The 24447-nt window shown below is 36.8% G+C and overlaps 1 protein-coding gene across 1 annotated transcript in view; it reads left to right on the top strand.

Moving 5' to 3' along the window:
• The window catches only part of GLCCI1 (glucocorticoid induced 1), a 109310-nt gene that overhangs the window by 55845 nt on the left and 29018 nt on the right, over window positions 1-24447 (top strand). The window contains exon 4 of the mRNA XM_005678965.3: window positions 22634-22750. Within this exon, the coding sequence (XP_005679022.3) occupies window positions 22634-22750 (117 nt within the window). The remainder of the gene's footprint in view (window positions 1-22633; window positions 22751-24447) is intronic.

Here is a 24447-nt window from a genome sequence, read left to right as displayed (position 1 = left end):
GAGCTTTTTTGCCTTTCCAGAATGAAGTCTGATTTTATGTAATTTTATCTTGTTCATTTTAGTTATTTTTTTCCCCATTTCAGCTTTCTTGTTTTTGAATTACAGCAACTAGAACTATAGATGACAGGTTTTTACAACGGTATGATAAAGTTAGAGAAACTTAAAGTTGAAAGATCATCTAGTCCATCTCCTATATAAATACTTGTATACTTATAGTTGATTCACATTGTTGTACTCCAGAAACCAACACAACATTATAAAGCAATTATCCTCCAATCAAAAATAAAAAAGAACACAGCACTCCTTAGAAAATGTTCATCTAGTCTATTATAGTCATTCTCAGTGAAAAAGCTCATTACTTTGCAAGGGAACCAAAACAGTTCAGTTGCTTCAGCTTAAATTGTTAACTAGTTTATTTTGTATATTGAACTTAAAATTATACCCCTAAGTTTTGACTCTGCCCTCTGTATCAATATTGAAAAAGTATAATTTAAATATTTGAAAGGCTTGCAGTATGTCATTTTCCTCCAGGATAAACATTGACATTTCTCTCAAGTATATTCATATGATAGTTTCCATACCTCTTAGTATCATTTTCATATACTTTATGTATCAGTATTTCTCATGTACTGTGGTATCTGGACCGAATAGATAGAGTAGTCTATTCGCATAGTCTGTTGCCTATGACTGTGTTATATTTGTAGTTGCTTCATTATATTATTGATGTAGAGAAATCCTCAGTTCCTATTCATGCCACATACAAACACATATGCACAAAATCAGTTTTTCCCAACAGCAACAAAAAAGGAAGCTGACTCCATATCTAGTTTAAGATAGGCATTGAAGACATGTATATATGCATAGACTATTGAGTGATATTGAATAAAAAGTAAATTTGCTCTTTTATCTCACAGGTAAATATAATCTTAAAGCTATAGCCAGGAGTTGGTATAGTTGAACTTTGGACTACAGCAGTACATGATATACCCTATTAAAAAGGAATGGCTGACATGACGGAGTGAGAGATTTAATTACTCTCCTCACAAAAGAATAATAAAGCTGGACAAAATAATTAAAACAAATTTAGCACTCTGGAAATCAATCAAATTGAGAAACCTCATCCATGGAAAGTATTGAACTCCTCAGGGTGAGAATAACACAAGTTTGTGGTGTTCTTACTTGGTGCTGCGCTTCTTTCCCTGTTCCTCACCTCCAGCTTTGCAGGTGTGGTATTTCAGCTAGGACGGGGCAGGCCTTGAAAAGCAGAAGCTTTGCTGCCCCTGCTGGAGAGAGAACCTTGCTAAGGGAGTGTTACAGAGTAAAACAACGTTCTTAGTTGCAAAGTAAGAAGGACCCATGGTTCTGCTGGTCTGAGATTTAGGGGTGATTTGTGGCAAGCCCAGACTCAACAGAGTGGCAGGATTTTATAGAGAGTTCTAGGAAGTCAGACAGCCTTGGAGGCTTGATAAGTTCACCCCATATCCCAGGTTGACTGGGAATATATGTAGCAGAATATCAATGGGTCCAAGTCACCCACTTCTCACTGGGTAGTGCAGCCTAAGAATAAGCGGAAATGAGACCAAACAGGCCCAGTGGTAATAAAATCTGAGGCCAGCTTGTAAAAGGCCCAAGTTTTGAATGCACTCCTCATTCCACACATAAACCTCATTCAAATATACACACATCCTGAGAGTGGAAGCTTTACTGGACTGAGATGTTTGAGTAAACTGTCTGAATAGTGTTTTGCTAAACAGTAAGGTGACACTGGAGACCACATTAAAAAGGTATGAAAAAGCCAGTCTTAGAAAGAAAAATGAGGGGCCGGAGAAATGGAGGAGATGTCAGTGGCCACATATTGTGGGGAAAATAGACTTTTAGTCTATCAACTGCTCTCAGACAAAATCAGAATCTAGTTGCTCCGATATATTATCTAAAATGTCCAAAGTTCAGCAAAAAATTTAGAGATACGCAAAGAAACAAAAATGGATGACCCATACTTGAGGAACTATGCCTGAAGAACTACGGACGGAGGTTCGTAACATTATACAGGAGGTGGTGATCAAAACCATCCCTAAGAAGAAGAAATGCAAAAAGGCAAAATGTTTATCTCAGAAGGCCTTAAAGATAGCTCAGAAAAAAAGAGAAGCAAAAGGCAAAGGAGAAAAGGAAAGATATATTTATCTGGATACAGGGTTCCAAAGAACAGCAAGGAGAGATAAGAAAGCCTTCCTCAGTGATCAGTGGAGGAAAACAATAGAATGGGAAAGACTACAGATCTCTCCAAGAAAATTAGAGATAGCAAGGGAACATTACATGCAAAGATGGGCACAGTGAAGGACAGAAATGGTATGGACCTAACAGAAGCAGAAGATATTAAGAAGAGGTGGCAAGAATATGCAAAGAACTATACAAAAAAGATCTTAAACCCAGATAACCACGATGGTGTGATCACTAACCTAGAGGCAGACATCCTGGAATGTGAAGTCAAGTGGGCCTTAGGAAGCATCACTACGAACAAAGCTAATGGACATGTTGGAATTCCAGCTGAGCTATTTCAAATCCTAAAAGATGATGCTGAGAAAGTACTGCACTTGATATGCCAGCAAATTTAGAAAACTCAGCAGTGGCCACAGGACTGGAAGAGATCAGTTATCATTCCAATTCCAGAGAAAAGCAATGCCAAAGAATGTTCAAACTACTGCACAATTGCACTCATCTCATGCTAGCAAGGTAATGATCAAAATTCTCCATGCTAGGCTTCAACAGTACATGAAGCAAGAACTTCCAGATGTTCATGCTGGATTCAGAAAAGGCAGAGAAACCAGAGATCAAATTGCCAACATCCGTTGGATCATTGAAAAAGCAAGAGAATTCCAGATAAACATCTACTTCTGCTTCATTAACTATGCTCAAGCCTTTGACTGTGTGGATCACAACAAACTGTGGAAAATTCTTCAAGAGATGGGAATACCAGGCCACCTGACCTGCCTCCTGAGAAATCTGTATGCAGGTCAAGAAGCAACAGTTAGAACCTGACATGGAACAACAGACTGGTTCCAAATTGGGAAAGGAGTACATCAAGGCTGTATATTGTCACTTTGCTGTTTAACTTATATGCAGAGTGTATCATGCAAAATGCTGGACTTGGTGAAACACAAGCTGGAATCAAGACTGCAGGGAGAAATATCAATAACCCCAGATATGCAGATGACACCACCCTTACGGCAGAAAGCAAAAAGAAACTAAAGAGCCTCTTGATGAAAGTGAAAGAGGAGAGTGGAAAAAGCTGGCTTAAAACTTAATGTTCAAACAACAACGATCATGGCATCTGGTTCCATCACTTCATGGCAAGTAGATGGGAAACAATGGAAACAGTGATAGACTTTATTTTCTTGAGTTCCAAATCACTGAAGATGGTGACTGAAGCAATGAAATTAAAAGACGCTTGCTCCTTGGAAGAAAAGCTTTGACAAACCTAGACATCATATTAAAAAAACAGAGACATTATTTTGCCATCAAAGGTCCATATAGTCAAAGCTATAGTTTTTCCATGAGTCATGTATAGATGTGAGAGTTGGACTATAGAGAAAGCTGAGTGCCACAGAATTGATGCTTTGAACTGTGGTGTTGGAGAAGACTCTTGAGAGTCCCTTGGACTGCAGGGAGATCAAACCAGTCAATCCTAAAGGAAATCAATTGTGAGTACTCATTGGAAGGACTGATGCTGAAGCTGAAGCTCCAGTACTTTGGCCACCTGATGTGAAGAGCTGACTCACTGGAAAAGACCCTAATGCTGGGAAAGATTGAAGGCAGGAGGAAAAGGGGATGACAAAGGGCATCACTGACTCAATGGACATGAGTTTGCACAAGCTCTGGGAGTTAGTCATAGACAGGGAAGCCTGGCATGCTGCAGTCCATGGAATCGCGAAGAGTCAGACACGACTAAGTGACTGAAGTGAACTGATACTTGAGGGATAAAAAACAGTCAGTAGAAACTGTATCTAAGTGTCTCCATATGTTGGATTTAGCAGACTAAAACATCAAAGCAGCTATTATAAGTACGTTCAAAGAACTAAAGAAAACCATGTTTAAAGCATTAAAGGGAAGTAGGACATCTATGACTCAATGAATAAAGAATATCCACAAAGATGCAATTATTCGAAAAAAAATACAAAACTCCATAGAGTTAAAATGTATAGTACTAAAATTCAAAATTCACTAGATGAACTTGGTAGAAAATTTGAGATGGCAGAAGAATCAGTGAGTTTCAGTACAGGTCAATAGAATACTCTCAGAGAACAGAGAAAAAGATGGAAGAAAAGTCAGAAGAGCCTCAAAGGCCTGTGGGGAAACATTAAGATCATATGTATACACAAAATGGAGACTGAGGAGAGGAGAGGAGAGAGGAGATAAATTTGAAGAAATAATGGCAGAAAACTTTCCAGATTTGGTGAAAAACAATCTATAAATTCAAGAAGCTCAACAAACCCCAAGTACGAAAACAAAAAAACTACACATAGACACATCATAGTTAAACTGCTGAAAGCCAAAGGAAAAGAGAAAATCTTGAAACTGGAAGAAAAAAATGACACATTACAGTAGGGGAACAATAATACCATAATGGCTGATTTTTTTATCAGAACACTAGAAACCATAAAGCAGGACATATTCAAAGTGCTACAAGAAAAAAATATCCACCAAGTATTCTATATTCAGAAAACCCATAAAGGTGAAATAAAGTATTCCAGGATAAAGGTTGACAGAATTTCCTGCCACTAGGCTGTCTTACTGTTCATACTGTTAACGGGGTTCTGAAGGCAAGAATACTGAAGTGGTTTACCATTCCCTTCTCCAGTGGACCACATTCTGTCAGACCTCTCCACCATGACCTGCCCATCTTGGGTGGGGTCGCAAAGAGTCGGACACAACTGAGCAACTGAACTGAACTGAGGCTGTCTTACAGGAAATACTGAAGGTGCTGACTCCAGTTTAATTCAAATCAATAGGAAAAATTGAAGAGTGTTGGGTATGGCAAATATGTGAGTAAATATAAAGCAATCTGTAGGTACATTTTTCTCATTTTTCTACCTATTTAAAACACAAGATTATATGAAACAATACTTATAATACTGTTATGCTGGGTGTATAACATACACATTAAATATAACAGTAATACAAAAGAGGACAAGGGAAAAACGTATTTTGGAATATCGTTTCCCATTTACTGGAATTAAATATTATTTTGAAGTAGACTATAATAAATTAAAATTCTTGTTATAATCCCTAGAGCAGTTCCTGACAAAACAACTCTATATAAGAATAGAAAATATCAGAAGTAGAATGCTGCTGCTGCTGCTAAGTTGCTTCAGTCGTGTCCGACTCTGTGCGACCCCATAGACGACAGCCCACCAGGCTCTGCTGTCCCTGAGATTCTCCAGGCAAGAACACTGGAGTGGGTTGCCACTGCCTTCTCCAATGCATGAAAGTGAAAAGTGAAAGGGAAGTCGCTCAGTCATGTCCGACTCTTCGCGACCCCATGGACTGCAGCCTACCACGCTCCTCCGTCCTTGGGATTTTCCAGGCAACAGTACCGGAGTGGGGTGCCATTGCCTTCTCCCCAAAAGTGGAATAAAATGATACAATAAAAAATGTCACAAAAGAAAGCACCTAAAGGAGGAAGAGAGGAGTAAAAAAGATGTGACACAAGTGGAAAAGCAGCAGGATGACAGGAATAAACCCAGTTATCTAATTACATCAAGTGAATGGAGCGAACAGTCCGTTCAAAGGCACAGATGGTCAAATTGGATAAAAAAGCAACACTCACCTGCATCTTGTCTATAAGAAACACACCTTATGTTCAAAGACAGGAATAAGCAGGTTGAAAATAAAAAGATGGGGAAAGCTACACCGAAAGAGTAATGATGCTTCCCTATCAGATGAAACAGGCTTCAGACAAAAAACATTACTGAAGGCAGAGACATTTCATAATTGTGCATACATCTAGCAACAGTCTCAAAATGCATGAAGCACAACTGTGGAAGAAGAAGTCACTTTGCTTAACAATATTTGGTAGCATTGGGTAGAAAGCCAGCAAGGAGATAGACGTTTAAACAGTATAATCAGTCAGCTTGACCTAACATACACAGAAAACTGCCCAGTGACTGTAGAATACACACTTTTTTCAAATTGAAACATTTTCTGGGTTAGACCATAAACTGGGCCATAAAACAAGACTCAATAGGTTGTGAAAGACTCAAATCACATAACAGAAAATAATCTTGTAACAAACCTAAATATTTGTCATTTAAAGAACATTTACCTAATACCAAAAAGGAAATTTTAAATATTTGAATAAATGAAAGCAAAAAAGACAGCTTAGAATTTATGTTTACAGAAAAAGCAGTACTTCAAGGAAAAGTTATATGTAAGTGCACATATAAGAAAAAGAAAATTCTCAAATCAGTACGTAAGCTTCCATCTTAAGAAACTAGACAAGAAGAGAAAATCATACCAAAAGCAAGCAAAGGAAATTATAAAGAATATAGCAAAAAACTAATGAAACAGAAAAATACTAGAGAAAAGTCAATGAAATTAAAAGTTGTTTTTTTTGAAAGATGAACAAAGTTGACAAACCATTAGTTAGATTGACCAAGAAAGAAAAGACACAAATTACCAAAATGAATAGTGAAAGGGGTGCCATTACTACCAGCCTTTTAGAACTTAAAAGGTTTTATAAAGAAATATTATAATCAAATGTATGTCATCAATTTATTAATAGAACATAAGATGAAATGGATAAAATTCTAGCAAGACAAGAATTACTAGAAAGAAACAAATTACCAAAACTAATCTGAGAACAAATAGAAAAATATGAGTATAAATTGTAGCAATAAAGAAATTAAGGAATTAAAAATCTTCTGCAAAGAAAATCCCAGGGTTTGATGTGGTGAATTCTATCAAATATTCAAAGAAACAATCCTTCAAATCTCTTTCAGAAAGAAGGGAGCGCTTCCCAATGTATTTTATCAGTCTAGAGTTATCTGATGTTGGCAGGCAAAGATACCTCAAGAAAAGAACATTTCAAATCAGTTTCTCTCTTGAACATAGATGTAGACATCCTTAACAAAATATTAGCAAGCCATATCTAGCAACTTATAAAAAGGATTATACACAAAGAGCAAGTGAGATTGGTTCTAGAAATGCAAAGTTGTTTTAAGATCCAAAATTCAATTAATGTAAATACATTATATTAATAAACTAAAGAACAGGACCACATAATTATCTCAGTAGAGTCAGAGAAAGCATTTGCCAAGCTCCGGTATCTATTCATGATAAAAAAAAGAATCTCTAAATAAACCAGGAATAAAAGAGAATTTTCTCTGCCTGATAAAGACCGTTTCTGAAAAACCTACAGACAACATTATATTCAATGGTGAGAGCTAGAATGCTTTCCTCCTAAGATAAGGTAGTGATGTCCACAGTCACCTTGTCACCGCTTCTCTTAGTGTGGTACAGGAAGTTCTAGTCAGGCAGAAAAAGTGAATAAAAGACATTGGGGAGTGGCAAAACTGTCTTTATTCCTGGATATATGACCCTATATATAGAAATTCCTAGGGAACATACAAATATATAAATTACTAGAACTAATACAAGTTCAGCAGGAAAAGAAACATCAACATACAGAAATCAAGTGTTTGTCTAGGTGTCACATGTGAACAATCCTCAAATCAGAAAATAATTTATTATAGTTGAATCAAAAATATTAAACTATTTAGGAAGAAATATAATCGAAGCAGTTCAAAATTTATACACTGAAAACAAAACTGTTGGACAAAGTTTTTAAAAATTTAAATAACTAGGAAGACTGTTCATGGATTGGAAAACTCAATATTATCATTAAGATGGTAATTCTCCGCAGATTGATTTAGTGTAATCCCTGTTTTTTCCTAGGGTTTTTGTTTTGGGCAAAAATTGACAAGATGATCCTAAAATGTATGTGGAAATGAAAAGGACCTAGAATGGCAAAAGTAATTTTGGAAACAAGGAAAATTTTGGAGAACTACTTCTTATATAATTTCACTACTTCTTATAAATCTATATTAATGAATTTGGCAAAATACTAGCATAAAGAAAAAATAAAGATGATTCAAAATGGTAAACCCAAGGATAAATCCTTATATTTTATGGTCAGTTTTTAGCAGAGCTGCCAACACAACTCAGTTGAAAAGGACAGCGTTTCTAACAACTGGTACTAGAATAATTACATATCCATAGCAGTCCCACTTCTGGGCATATATCCAGAGAACAACATGATCTGATAGGATACATGTACCCTAATGTTCACTGCAGAACTGTTGATAATAGCCACATGGAATCAACCTAAACGTCCATTGACAGAGGAATGGATAAAGACGTGGTATATGTGTACACACACACACATGCACACACACACGCACACACACACAATGGAATGTTACTCAGCCATTTACAAGAATGAAATAGTGCCACTTGCAGCAACATGGATGGACCTAGAGATTGTCATACCGAGTGAAGAAACTCAGAGAAATATTGTATGGTATGGCTCATATATGGAATCTAAAAAGAAATGATACAGACGAACTTATTTGCAAAATAGAAAAAGATTCACAGACTTAAAGAATGAGCTTATGATTGCAGGAGGGAAGGATAGAGGAAGGGATAGTTAGGGATGACATGTACACACTGTTACATTTTAAATGGATAGCCAACACAGGCCTACTGGATAGCGCATGGAACTCTGCTCGGTGTTACGTGGCAGCCTGGATGGGAAGGGAGATTGGGGGAGAATGGATCCATGAGTCCATTTGCTGAGTCCCTTTGCTGTTCACTTGAAACTATCACACAATTGTTTGTTATACAGACAATACAAAATTAAAAGTTAAAAAAAAAAAGAAACTTAGATCCTTGACACTCACCATAGAGGAAAATGAACTCAAAATGGATCACAGTCCTGAATATAAGCTCTAAAATTCTAGATCTTCTAGAACACCTTGAATTAGGCAAGACATTCTTAGATACAGTACCAGTAGTAAGGCCATAAAAGAAAAAAAATGGAACTTCTTTTAAATGAACATTTACACTACATGACTAAAAGGATGAAAAGACAAGACCAGACAGAAATATCTGATATAGGACTTATATCCAGAATATATAAGGAACTCTTAAAAATCAGTAAGAAGACAGCCCATTAAAAAAAGGGTAAGATACTTTGATAGAAATTTTTCATCAAAGATGTATGGATGGTAAATGACCACATGAAAAGGTATTCAACATCATTTGACATTAGGCAAACGTAGATTTAAACCTCAGGATACAACTACACACTACTACAGTGACTGTAATTTAAATGACAGATAGCACCAAGTGTTGGCAAGAATGAAGAGGATCCGGGACCCTAAACATTGTTGGGAAAATAAAATGTTACAGCCAACTTTGGAAAACAGTTGGACAGTTTCCCTAAAAGATAATCAGAGAGACTTCCCTGGTGGTCCAGTGGTTAAGAACCTGCCCGCCAGTGTAGGGGACACAGGTTCAATCCCTGGTCCAAAGGGATCTCATGTTCAGCAGCTGAGCCTGTGCGCCACACTGTTGGGCCTGTGCTCTAGAGCCCATGAGCTACAATTGCTGAGCCTGTGTGCCACAACTACCAAAGCAGCTCATGCGCCTAGAACCTGTGCTCCACAAGAGACGCCTCCGCGACGAGAAGCTTGTGTACTGCAACAAACAGTAGCCACCACTCGCTGCAACTGGAGAAAAGCCTGCCTAGCAACAAAGAATCTGTGTGGCCAAAAATGAATAAATAAAAAGTTAATCAGAAATTTAGCATATAGCCTAGCAATTCTATTTCTGGGACTCTATAAATAGAGTCCTAAAAATACCTGTCTATATTGAAACATTTACACAAACATTATAGCAGAATTACTTGTACTATTATAACTAAAAACTAAAAAAAAAAAATCAAAATAGCCATTGATTGGTAAATGGATAAAGAAAATGTCATATATGTATGCAATACCAGACTGTTCAGCAATAAAAAGGAACACTGTGATGAATCCTGATACATGCTACAGTGGGAGTGAACTTCAAAAACATTTTACTGAGTCAAGAGTCAGCACATTTTGTTTTTCTATGGAAAGCCAGATAGTAAATATTTTATGGTGTGTGGGTCACAGAGCCTCTTGCAGCTATTCAGCGCCACTGCCGTAGTGTGGAAGCAGCCATCGACAGTATGGAGTATGGTTATGTTCAGCACGGTTATGTTCCAATAAATCTTACTTACAAAAACACGTGGCATACTAGATTTGGCCTGCAGACTGTAGCTTGCCACTCCCTGCTAAGTGAAAGAAGCCAGATGAATAAGATTACATATTATATGGTTTCATTTATATTGAAATGCCAGAAAGGGCAAATCTATAGAGGAAATCAAGCCCATTAGTGGTTGCATGTGGCTGGGACTAGGGTGGAGGCGGTGGTGATTGGCTATAAATAGACTCAAAGCAAATATGGGGGGTGATGAAAAAGTGCTAAAAATTGATTCGTGATTACTTTGTACAATTCTACAAAGTGATTACAACTTATTTAATTTTACCCTTACAATGGAGGAAGTTAAGGCAATGTAAATTATACTTCAGTAAAGATGAAAAAAAAAAAGGAATAGACATAAAAGACTAGTAGGCTTTGCATGGTATATTCATGGTAGATTTTATGTAACTGAGCCTGGAAACTGAGTATATGGGTAAAGACTAAATAAAATATTAAGAATAGTTATAAAGATGGCAAAACTGGAATCTGAGGAAACTATGAAAGCCAAAACTATTAATGTTATTGAAACAGTAATATTTTAAAAAGTATATGCTACTAAAATTCATTGTGTTTTGTTTTAAATAACTTAGACCTGCTTCCTTGTCATGGTATAAATTCAGCTATATCACATCCATTCTTCCTGAGTCAGAGATATGCTCCCCACCTCAGATAATCTGCATCTGGGTTTCTGCCTTAAATGTCAGTGAAAGCACCTGTATAGTCTACTTCTGCTTTGCTCCAAGCTTATAAGACTACAATGTGAAAAATGTTCAAAGAAATACCTAAATATATTTAGGCTACATTTAAGACAATAGAACCCCCTGCAGACCATGAATAGAAGGGAAATCCCTAATGATGAGTAGATGCTGATGTTATCTGACTCACAGAAATCTGAATCGTGTTGGCCAGGTTTCTGTGAGTTGAGCCAAATTTAAGAAACTGTAGATTACTACACATTTTAAGGAGATGGGAATACCAGACCATTTTACCTGTCTCCTGAGAAACCTGTATGCAGGTCAAGAAGCAACCTTTAGAACCCTGGATGGAACAACTGATTGGTTCAAGATTGAGAAAGGAGTACGACAGGGCTGTCTGCTGTCACCCTGTTTGTTTAATCTGTATGCTGAGCACGTCATGAACAAAATGCCGAGCTGGATGAGTTACAAGCTGCAATCAAGATAGGTGGGAGAAACATAAACCACCTCAGACGAATGGATGACACCACCTTAATGGCAGAAAGCAAAGAACAACTAAAGAGCCTCTTGATAAGGGTGAAGGAAGAGAGTGAAAGAGCTGGCTTAAAACTAAATATTAAAAAAAAAAAAAAAAACTAATATCATGACTTCCAGCCCTATTACTTCATGGCAAATAGAGGGGGAAAAGGTGGAAGTAGTGACAGACTTCCTCTTCTTGGGCTCAAAAAGCACTGCAGATGGTGACTGCAGCCATGAAATCAGAAGACATTTGCTTCTTGGCAGGAAAGCATGACAAACCTAGACAATGTGTTTAAAAGCAGAGACATTACTCTGCCGACAAAGGCCTTTGGTCTTCCCAGTGGTCACATATGGTTGTGACAGCTGGACCGTAAAGAAGGAAGAGTGCCGAAGAACTGATGCCTTCAAACGATGGTGCTGGAGAAGACTCCTGAGCGTTGCTTGGACAGTGAGGAGATCAAACCAGTCAATCCTAAGGGAAATCAACCCTGAGTACTCGTTGGAAGGACTGATGCTGAAGCTGAAACTCTAGTGGTCATCTGAGGCAAACTGCTGACTCATTGGAAAAGTCCCTGATGGTGGAAAAGATTGAGGGCAGAAGGAGACTAGGGTAGGCGTCAGAGGATGAAATGGCTGGATGGCACCACCAATGCAATGAACATGAATTTGGGCAAACTTCAGGAGATCGCAAGGGACAGGGAGGCCTGGCATGCTGCAGTCCATGGGGTCACAAAGAGTCGGACACGACTGGGTGACTGAACAACAACAACAACAACAACAACAACACCTATTAAAAGGGTAAAATGTGTCTTGCAAATGGGAGATTGGAACTGGGCTATATGCTTAAAGCAGGGAACTAGGACCATGTGTCTAAACAGTAAAACTAGATCTGAAATAATTTCACCTGACACTGTTGGTGTTCTTGTGTAAAAAGAACATCTGTAAAAAAATGGAAATAGTAACCATATGCTATGTGTGGATATGGTGTCTGGAACAGAGCTGTACTCATGTAGGGGCAAAGCCCCAATCTTCCTGATTTAAGTCTTGCTCTGAAGCTATGCACCTTTGAAACACCATAGTCTTGAGCAACCATGAAATAATGTGGCAATAAAGCAGATTCTTTATCAGTTGAACTATGAGCAAGACAGACAGTAAAGAGTTTACAAAGGATAAAACTCCCACATACAGAGAACTTGCAAGTAAGTGTTTTATGGTATGTGAGGAAATGTATTGCTATAAGAGAGAGTGGATACATTAAATAGGGTATATCTGGGAAAATAACACAATCCCCCAAAATAACTTAGAATATTTAAGAATTTCAAATGAAACAGTAACTCACAATGAAAACAGAAGTAAGTAAGAATAGGCAGAATGATAAAGGGTCCTTTCCAAGGCTTATTGGTGAAGCTGAAAAGTTGGTGAAACTGAAAGTAAACTCTTCAGTGGATTAAGTTGACATAGCGGAATTGAGAATTAGTGAATCAAAAGTCTCAAATGAGAAAGTTTGAATGAGCAAATCATCTAGAATATAAAATAAAAAGATAGAAATTGACAGTTTGAATGTCTATCATTATAAAATCTGTGAACAGTAAATGCTGGACAGGATATAGAGGAGACGAAAGATGCTCCTGTGTGTGCTATTGGTGGGAATGTGAATTGGTACAGCCACTATGGGAAACAGTATGGAGGTTCCATAAAAAACTAAAAATAGAGCTACCATATGACTCAACAGCCCCACTCCTGGGCATATATCCAGAAAAAACAAAAACTCTAATTCAAAAAGATACATGCACCCATATGTTCATAGGAACACTAGATAAAGATTTACTCAGCCATAAAAAAGAATGAAGTCATGCCATTTACAGCAACAGGGACGGACCTCAAGATTATCATACTAAGTGAAGTGAGTCAGAAGGAGATACCGTATGATGTCACTCATATGTGGAATCTAAAATAAGATACAAATGAACTTATTTACAAAACGGAAGCAAACTCACAGACATGGAAAACAAACTTGTGGTTACCAAAGGAGAAAGAGACTAGGTGGGGGAGATAAATTAAGAGTTTGGGATTAGCAGGTACAAGTGATTATATATGAAGTAGATACCAACAAGGACCTACTGTATAGCAGAGGAAGCTGTATTCAATATCCGCTAGTAGACCATAATGGAAAAACATGAAAAAGAATAGATAGAGCTACAGCTTAACACTTTGTTATATACCAGAAACTGATACCACATTGTAAGTCAATTATACTTCAATAAAAAATAATTTTTAAAAAGATAGAGGTTAAAAATATGAAAGAGAAGTTAAGAAACATGGAAAACAGACTGAGTAAGGAGTCTCCAAAGGAAAGAATAGTAGGTATCAGGGAAGAGATATTTCTTAAAGTTTGACAATATGCTGAATTTGGAGAGTGACGTGGGTCTTTAGATTGAAAAAGCCCACCAATTCCTTGGAGGCTAAACAAACAAAAATCTCCACTTTTTGGTCTGGTGGGTTGTAGATCAAGCACACACACACACACACTCATTCTTGCAATTAGAAAAAAGCAGATTACCTGTGAAAAAACTGGGAATCAGATTATCAACTCATTTATCAGAACCTGTAATCGATAGCTGTGTACAGAGTAGTGATGGGTTGTGTCGCATAACCTGTATAGTCGATTTACAATGTTGTGTTAGTTTCTGCCATACAGCAAAGTGAATGTTATACATATACATATATCTACCCATTTCCAGATTCTTTTCCCATACCGTTCTTTACAGAATATTGAGAAGAGTTCCCTGTGCTATTGGGTACGTCCTTACTAGTTATCTATTTTATATAGTAGTGTGTATATGTCAATCCCAGTCTCCGAATTTATCCCCCTCACCCCACTTTCTCCCCTGGTAACCGTGTTTGTTTTCTACATCTGTGACTCTATTTCTATTTTTATGGTACTTGATGTGTATACATTTAATAGAGGTAAAAGAGAAAAAAGGTAAATTTTAAAGATATTTTTTAGCATACATTATCAGCCTGTAGGGACACTGTATTTGTTCACGGATTAGCATCAAATGAATAAGACTGTATGCTCAAAATTGTGTAAAAGCATGTAGAATTTTAAAAGAAACAGTAGGTAAAATCTACTTTTTAAAGAGCTTAATTACATATTAGGAAAGGCAACTAAGGCTTTAAGGGATAATAAAAGGACTTTATATTAACTCTCACTGTCCTTTATTTGGTGAGAGAAGTTCAGTGCAAAACTAGAAGCTCTTACACTCCTGTGATTCCTGTAAGTGAGCATGCGTTTCAGTCTCTCGTAAAGCCTCCTCATTTCATGGTTGTAGTCGCTCCTCTTCTAGCTGGGGCATACTACCACTGAGTGGCTTCCTGGGGGAAGGGAACCTGAAAGCGCCTTTGTCTTTTTTGCTCACCTTTGTCGTAACTCCATAGCTACTGCGTCTGAGCCTCTGGAGTTGGAGCTTAAGGGAGAGGTGGAGTGGTAGTGGTAGTGTTGTGTTGGTTGCTCAGTCGTGTCTGACTCTGTGACACCATGAACTGTAGGTCTCCAGCCTCCTCTATCCATGGAATTCTCCAGGCAAGAATATTGGAGTGGGTAGCCATTCCCTCCTCCAGGGGATCTTCCTGACCCAGGGATCAAACCTATGTCTCCTGCTCTAAAGCTTCGCTGGTGGTTCAGATGGTAAGAATCTGCCTTCTCCAATGGGGAGATAAAGGGAACAGAAATGTTCCTGCTTGCTGGTACTGTTATAAGGTACCTTTCTATTGCCTGGTCTTGACAGATTTTTGAAACTGACTTTCTTTTGAAATTTCTTGGGTTCTTTGGACATCCCTTGTTGCTGCATCTCTTTCCTACGGTTCTATCTTACTTTCTCCAAAGACTCTAGAATTCTAGAAATAATGTTCAGTTTCTCCAGTGTTGAGCTCTGTTTACCCTTTAGGGTAGCCCTCCTAGGTAGAACCTAAGCCAGCCCTCCACTGGGACTCTCACTTTCAAATTTCCCAGATGGTTACTGAGAAACTCGCACATTTAAAAAATCTGGTTACTATCTGGGAGTTGAGGCTGACTCTGATGCAACAGTAAATCTCCATCATCCTCGCTCAGCATTATCGGTATCAGGAGTGGGAGTCAGATTCCAGTCTGTCATGTCCTTTTATCTGTGAGGAACAATCAGTCTTCCCAAGATGTTCCATTAAAACTCCTTTCTCTTCATTTGAGGCAGAAGAGGAAATACACTGGTTCACATCTTGGATTTTATTTTTTCTGTTGATAGCATAATACGTTAGCCTTTTACTAGTTCATGGACACTAGCAGAAGCCATGAGGCTCATGGTTTAGAGACAACGGACTTTATTATTCACAGCATAGCAAGTAACAAGACTATTATTTGCATTCGTTCCTGTAAACCCCAGTGGGGTAGATGGAGAGGGTCTAAATGGATGCCTGCACAAATAATAGATCACATTACAGGAGAGAAACAGAACTTGGAGAATCCACTGTTTTTACATTAATAGTAAGGAGTAAGTAAACCTACTCTTTATCCCAGAGGGTGATGTTCCCAGACAGAATATAAATAATATTACTATATCATTGTTTTGGCTCTTTTACCTTGTTTCTGATTTTGATAAAGATAAATTTAAAGAGTGAGTACTTTTAAGTTCTTCACTGGATATAAGAAAAAAATCATAGGTTGCTTCTTTATCTCATCAATAAGCGCTCTTATTACTTGGGATAGTTTTACTCTAAGTGAAATGATTAGGGACATTTCTTATTTCTGATCAAATAGTGATTAACAGATATTGTTGGGGTCTTTTTTCAGTAAGAAAAATAAAAGTTTCCTCATAATCATTACTGAGAGCATAACTGCCCTAACGTTCTGTTAACTTTCGCTATTTAAAAAGAATTGCTTTATCATACCATACTAGAGGAGAATAATTGCAGTAATATTTTCTCTGGACCTAAAAGACGACATTCTGAAGAATTTTTATTTAATTATGTGATAAAACCTTAAAAGTACAAATACTCATCCAGTAAATTCTGAGTTCACATTAAATTGAATTGTAAAGATGTCATATTTTCATTATTTAAAACTGGACCAGTAAGAATGGTATTTAGGGTCATCAAACTGCTTATTGAAAAAGAAATATATCAGTAAGTTAGCATGTAGTCAGTTAATTGCCACATCAAATTTTTGTTCATCTTTACTGCAACTTCACATCTTGCAATATCTCCAACATTAAGAAAGGAAGTTACTTTGCGAAGTGGTTGAGATTATGAGCCAATACATAGTGAGGTATTAGTGGTTATTTGTGAACATTAATGTAGTACTACTTTCAGCAGCACTGGTAGCTAATAGAAAGAGGTTATGAAATAAAGGCTAAAGGACTGGGTCGGCTGTTTATTAGTTGTGTTACCTTGGGAAAGATACTTTACTTTTTAAAGGGCTTCCTCATCTGTAAAACAGTTACAGTATATCTGTGCAATCTAGTTGTTTTACGAACTTTTTTCTCAATGTTAGTCTGATACTATTGTCAGCATTCCTCTATTGACAATTATACCTTATTGGTAAATAAATTTCTGTATCAAAAACTAAAGTGTCCCAAAGGTAGCTGTATCTGTGGAGATAAACCTGTATATGGAAATATCTGTTTCTTTGACTGGGGTGGGGGTTTGAGTCTGCACGTGGGCATGCATGTGTACCGGTGATGTGTGTGCAGGTGACAGCTCCCTATTCATGTGTGTGTGCTTACACACCTGTGTGTTCTTTATATGTGTAGTTTGTGCACACATATGCCTGTGTGTGTGCATTTGGGTATCAGAGGACTGAATAGTCCAGTCCGACTGTAGTCCACTGGGCTCCTCTGTCCATGGAATTCTCCGGGCAAGAATACTGGAGTGGGTTGTCATTCCCTTCTCCCTTCCAGAGTATTTTCCTGACCCAGGGATCCAACCTGGGTCTCCTGCATTGAAGGCAGATTCTTTACCATCTGAGCTACCAGGGAAACCCCAGTTATTTCATTAGCATTTGTCTTTTGGAAAATGAAAGGAAAACAGCATGATTTGCTCATATTTATGTTAAGTAAAAGTTTTAAATTTTATTTTAGTGTTACAGTAGGTACGTTGCATTTTAAATTCCTTTGAACACTGTCAAAGGATATAGTATGTAAACTCTGTTTTCATACTGCAGGACCTTTCTTTTGAGACATTGGTCTTTGTAAGCACTCAAGTTTGTCATGTATTCTCTTTTTTCACATAAAAGGGAATAACAGCTTGAGATTTATAACTTCTCAAACTATATTTTCAGGAAAATTTGTTGGATTAATATCTTTAGTAATTGTTTTTGGTCTTTTAACAGCTCAGCTGTTGTCATTTGTATGTTTTCCTATTTATATGTCTGTCTTACTTTTTGTAAGATTCTTTCTCTCCTTGTGAGTTATTAATTTGATTCTCTAGGCAGTATAGAATAGTGATTAAGAGAGCAAACTCTGGAATTCCACTTCCTTAAGTTCATGTACTTGTTTCACCACTCAACTGTGTGGCTTTCAACAAACTAACCTTCCTGCCCCTCAGTTTCCTCACCTATTAAGTGAGGATAATAATAGCATTTATCTCATGTTTCTATTGAGAAATGAATGAGAACAAAATAGAAAATATTTCATTTTATAATAATATAAATATGAGTGGCAAAGTGCCATTTTCCTGGTGTTAATCTAGCTCTCATCTCGTTTTTTTCCTTCGGATCTTGCTTCCGTTCCTATTGCATCTACTTAGTCTGGTTAAGATTTCTCAGTTCCCTGCCTACTATAGAGTAGAATTCATTTGAGAAATATCTCTGTCCCTTCCTTTTCAGTACCTGAGGCAAAAATAATCGACTAGTATTTTGAGGCTTAGAGTTCAGGGTTTTTGTTTTTTTTTTTTTTTAAGTGTTAACAATATGGGAGAAACTATCAGGACAAAAATTACAAATAAACAAGGGTGATATGACCAGGTTTCCAAAAATGTACAGTAAAACGTGTTCCTAGTTCTTAGATTTTAAGTGGGACCAGTCTCTGATTTTTCTTTATCTAATTCCACAAATATTTTAGTCATTTCTTAGTGAATATTTATGATAATTCTTCTCCCTACAGTTATTATTTCTTCTTTGTGACCTCGGGGTACTTATGCCCTATCTTTTTAAAATGTCAGAGTACATGTGCTTAAGATCCCTTTCATGTTTAGAGAATGCTCCTCTCTCCTTCCCTCTTAATTTTTTTTAAGTTTTATTGAGGTATAATTGACATATAACATCATACAAGCTTACGGTGTATGCAGCATAATAATTTGATATATGTATATATTGTAAAGTGACTACCATAAGAAGGTTAGTAAACATATCCATCACGTCATAATTTTATAATTTTTGTATGTGTAAATAGGAACTTTAAGCTCTATTCTCATAGCAACCGTCAAATATACAATAGACTGTTATTAACCACAGTCACTATGCTATCCATTACACCCCCCAAATTTACTGATCTGATAACTGGATGCTTGTATACTTTGACCATTCTCACCCATTTTCTGCCCCTGGCGACCAGCAAACTGTTCTCTGAGTTGTTTTTTTTTGTTTGTTTGTTTATTTTCAAATCCCATATATGAGTGAGCTCATACAGTATTTAACTTTATCTGACTTATTTCACTTAGTATAATACCCTCAAGGTCCATTCTTAATTTTGTGCTTAAGCATTGCTAATGACTATTTAGAAACACAAGTAAGATTCATCTATAGTTTAAGAAATCCAGTTAGTATAACTCAGGGTTCCCTTTATAAAGGAAGGTTGTATGCGAGTTTCACTGTAGGAACCAGGGTGAGTAGACTCACTGAAGTGAGAACCAAGAGCTTTGGGTGATACATTGGAATGTGAGATTGACTAGAGAGGGTGCCTTAGGCAGGAGGGGGTGTATGACTAAATCGGACATTACAACTCCCTAAGCCCCTTCCTGGGCTTCTCTGGTAGCTCAGATGGTAAAGAATCTGCCTGCAGTGCAGGAGACTTGGGTTCAGTCCCTGGGTCGGGATGATCCCCTGGAGAAGGGAATGGCAGCCCACTCCAGTATTTGTGCCTGGAGAATTCCATGGACAGAAGAGCCTGGCGGGCTACAGTCTATGGGGTCGCAAATAGTCGGACACAGCTGAGTAACTAACACACACATCGGCCCCTTCCTCCCATAGATGCCTTTGTGTCTACTGGTACTGAGGTTAGGGAGAAGAGATGGCTTTGGATAACCATGGGCTCTTGAGCATCCAGGGGAGAAGAGAAGAATTCTAAGTGAAAGTATGGAAGGCAAGAATATTTGCAGTTGTTATATACATAAGCCACTCTTCTGAATGTCATGTAAGGAAACATGGGAATCTCTTATATTCTGAAGCAAAGGAAGATTTATTATACCCTGCTTTCATTCTACATGGTTCCTGAGTAAGAGTCGTAATGTTTTGATTATATATCTAGTAAGATGGGCTTTCCTTTTACTCTAATCTCTAATTTGTAAACAAAAGCATAACAATGTTATAATCCAGAGATAAACAGTATTATGTGGAAACTATAGGACTGCATAGTATAAGTTGGTATTCCAAGCAAAGTAGGGTGTGTATCATTATGTTAAAGAGTGGTATGTTAAAGAGCAAAAACTTCTGGTTTATTATGATATCTCAAAGCCCTTTAAAAAGAGACTGATTAGGATTGATCAGTTTTTAGATTTTTTTTTAAAAGATTATTTTAAAAATGAAAAAGTACACACTGCTTTGATTAATCTGTAAGCATTATGGGCTCTTCTCTACAAGCTCTTTAAAACGCCAGTTTTGAAACACCACTGCTGCTAAGTCACTTCAGTCGTGTCCGACTCTGTGGGACCCCATAGACGGCAGCCCACCAGGCTCCCCCATCCCTGGGATTCTCTAGGCAAGAACACTGGAGTGGATTGCCATTTCCTTCTCCAATGTATGAAAGTGAAAAGTGAAAGTGAAGTTGCTCAGTCATGTCTGACTCTTTGCGACCCCATGGACTGCAGCCCACCAGGCTCCTGCATCCATGGGATTTTCCGGGCAAGAGTACTGGAGTGGGGTGCCATTGCCTTCTCCGTGAAACACCACTAAAACATCATTAATACTCAGAAAACACTTAATTTTATACCTCTGTCCTAATTAAATAACTGGTACAATTTGAAATTCTATTTATCTTTTATCATAGTCTGGCTTGGTTTATAATGATTACCAACTAATTTTGATTCCTTTTCTCATGAAAATTAATATTCTCTAGAAGAAAATGATGTCATTTCAACAGAGAGCAAGGAACACAAATGTTAACATAATCTCATTTGTATATCTTTGTAAGGAAATTGTATGTGATGTCCTTAAAGCTACAAAGAGTTTCAAAACACTAGAGGAGACTAAGGATCTTACTTAAAAGGAAAAATATAGATTTTCTTTTAGGTTCTCTATTTTCTTCCATGCTGCTTCTTTTCTGTTTGCCACAGGTAAAAATAAATTTTCCCAGCAACCCATATGCTTTTCCCCTTGAACATTTATAGGCTTTAATAGCAACTGTCTATTTTGCTTTTTATTGCCATGGTTATTCAAGGTAAGCATTTTGCTAACATGTCTTTGGGAAAATCAATATATTTTACAGACTTTACTTTGTATTGGCACTTTGCCTTGTAAGTAACATAAAATTGGGCTCATTGTAAGCGTTCAAGGAGTACCTACTAATTGATTCATGTCATCATCTACAAGGAAAATATTAAGTAACTTGCCCCAAATTGCTAATGATTCCCTTTGAAAATGCTCAGGTATATTTGCCTTCTGGTCTGGCACAGTTTAAGACGATTGTATAGCACCTAAAATATATTAATAGTTTGATGAATTCCAAGCCATATTATAGAAATGACTTTTCTCTTAAGCCTTAGAGTATTACTATTCCATTTAGGAAAATACCTAAGTTATATTTGTCTTTAAATGTATGTCACTACAGCCAAGTGTCTGTCAGTGAATAAGTGGATAAAGAAGATGTGGCGTATATATTCAGCAATGAGGAAGAGGGAAATCCTGCCTTCTGTAAACAATATAGATGAACCTTGAGGGCATTATGCTAAGTGAAATAAATCGGTTACAGAAAGACAAATATTGAATGCTGTCACTGCTTTGTGACACCAGAGAAGAAAAGCCAAACTCAAAGAAACTGAGGGTTGAGTGGTGGTTGCTAGGGACTGAAAGGTAAAGGAAACGGGGAGTAGCCACAGGGTGCACACTTTCAGTTACAAGATGGATGAGTTCTGGGGAATCTAAAGTATAGGATTTTTATTCTAGCTAGTAATAGTGTTATTACTTCAAAGCTGCTAAGAGAATAAATCTCGAATTATGTAATGGAGTAGAGCTATCATGCTATAGTAGCATCATTCTGCAGTATACAATAACATCAAATCAACATGTTGCACACCTTAATTTACACAATGTTATATGTCACTTATATCTCAGCAAAGCTGGAAAATAAAAATTTTGTGACTAAAGTAATATATAGTAAGATGGTAAATACAATTAACTAATGCTAAATGCCATAAGGATTTACACCATGGGATTTTTTCTTTTTATGTTCAGAAATTAGTATACCAGATCAATTTTGTTTATATAAGATGGGAACTTAGAAACTAATGTGATCCCTATATATTAAGAGATTGGGTTTGACTTTAATCAGTAGGCATATGAAATACTAGTTTTACCCCTTAGAAAAAATGCTTAGAAGGGAAGATATCTCTGGTGTTACAAAGGTAAAATATGAAATAATCTGGGGAAATTTAGTCTATGTATTAACCAACAACACTATTTAAATTGTATAAGTGAAGCATTTGTAGCACATATTTCTTATTTTCAATGGTTTCAACTATTAAAAATTAGAGAATAAATCATTGTAATGAAATATCTCTTCTTGAAATCTTTGATAAAATTTTTATTTTTTAATATCCAGACTTAAGAAAATAAATGCTTAAAGCTTGGTATTCACTTTTGTTCTCTTCTTCCTTCTCTTTCCCTCTCCCCAAAGCAGATTGCCAAACTGAGGCAGCAGCTACAGCGTAGCAAGCAGAGTAGCCGGCACAGTAAGGAGAAAGATCGTCAGTCACCTCTCCATGGCAACCATGTAGCAGTCAGTCACACTCAGGTAGGCTAACAACTCGTCCAGATTGGAATAATGCCTTTCAAAGGGTTCATTGTAAGGAAGACTCCATCCTTTTAGGATAAAAAATTAATGTATATCTCTAGCTTGATTAAATTACCGTGTTTTTTATAGAAAAATGTTTTTGTTTTAGCCATATGTATAATCTTTTAATAACAGACAGAGTATAATGGTCTCAAGGATGACTGGTAGTGTCCTGGACAGAAATCCTAGCTCATTCACTGACTACGCAACTCTGGGAATTTTCTTATTTAATCTTCTAATAGTACCTTAACCCATCTATCTCTGGTCACTTTGTATATTTTACTCCACTTTACTTATGAAGAAACTGAGAATTCGTGTTTTTGTCCCCCCACCCTACCAAACTTGTACTGATACATCCTATGGAGCAAAATTTAGGAAATGATATTCTAAATTTACTTACAAATATTAATGTAAATTTTAGTAAATCAAATATAGTAATATAGCAGAAGCAGCCCAAGTTGCATATCAAAAAATTTTTTAATTAGGGGTTTTTCACAAATGTAAGGATGGTTCAGCATTAGGAAATGCATTGTTAGTTCATTGCATTAGAAAGTCAAAGCAGATGCGGAATAACACTTGATTAAAACTCAGTATCCATATGTGATAAAAACTTGTTTTAAAATAGGATACTTCCTAATGTAACTACCTGCAAATGTGGTGAGATCCTAACAGTAAAATACTGAAAGTATTTCTGTTAAAAATAAAAGTTAAGTCATAGATGTCTGTAATTATTGATGTTATTTGCTAGTAGTTTAGAGGTTCTAGACAGAGCAGTAAGAAAAAGGAATGTTATCACTATTTGTGATATTGTTGTATATTTAGAAAATTAAAGTGAATTTGTTAAACTACTAAAACTAATGATAGGATGAAATGGAAAATACTGGCAATACCAAGTATTGATGAGGATGTGAAACAATCAGAACAGCTACACATTGCTGGTGGGAACACAAAATGGTACAGCTACTTTGGTAAGAAGTTTGGCATTTTCTGAAGAAGTCAACATACACTGACCATACAGCTCAGGAATTCTACTCTTTGGTATCTGTTCATGAGAAATAAAACATAATGTCTACACAGAGACATCTATATCAATGTTCATGGCAGCAGCATTTATAAAACTCAAAACATGGAAAGCAGCAAATATCCATAAACTGGTGAATAGATAAACAGCACTTCATACATCCATACAGTGTAATACTATTCAGCAGTAAAAAGAAGGAACTGATGGTATTTATGACAACTTGGCTGAATCTCAAAACATCATGCCAGTTAAAAAAGTCAGAAGCAAAAGGCTACATTACCGTACATCTTCAAAAAGGCAAAATGTTGCCTTTTTGAAAAGTATTAGAAAAGCTGACTGTAGAAAAGCCCTAGAGACATTTTTTTGGATGATAGAAGTTTCTAAAATGTGATTATACTGATAATTGGATGACTGTATACATTTATAAAGCTCAAAGAATTGCATACTTAAAATGGGAGGATTTTACTGTATGCCAGTTATACCTCATCAGAGCTGTAAAACATTGCAGACATTTCAAGAGAAAATTCACATATGCCTTCCTTTTTTTCTTCTTAATCTGCTAGAATTAATATACCATTCATTCTTATTTGTTATTTCGAGCACCTTTCCTGTATATCTATTGACTTACTGATTAACA

This window comes from Capra hircus, chromosome 4 (assembly GCF_001704415.2).
Source record: "Capra hircus breed San Clemente chromosome 4, ASM170441v1, whole genome shotgun sequence".
Lineage (NCBI taxonomy): Eukaryota > Metazoa > Chordata > Mammalia > Artiodactyla > Bovidae > Capra > Capra hircus.
This window is presented reverse-complemented; position numbering and strand designations above follow the sequence as displayed.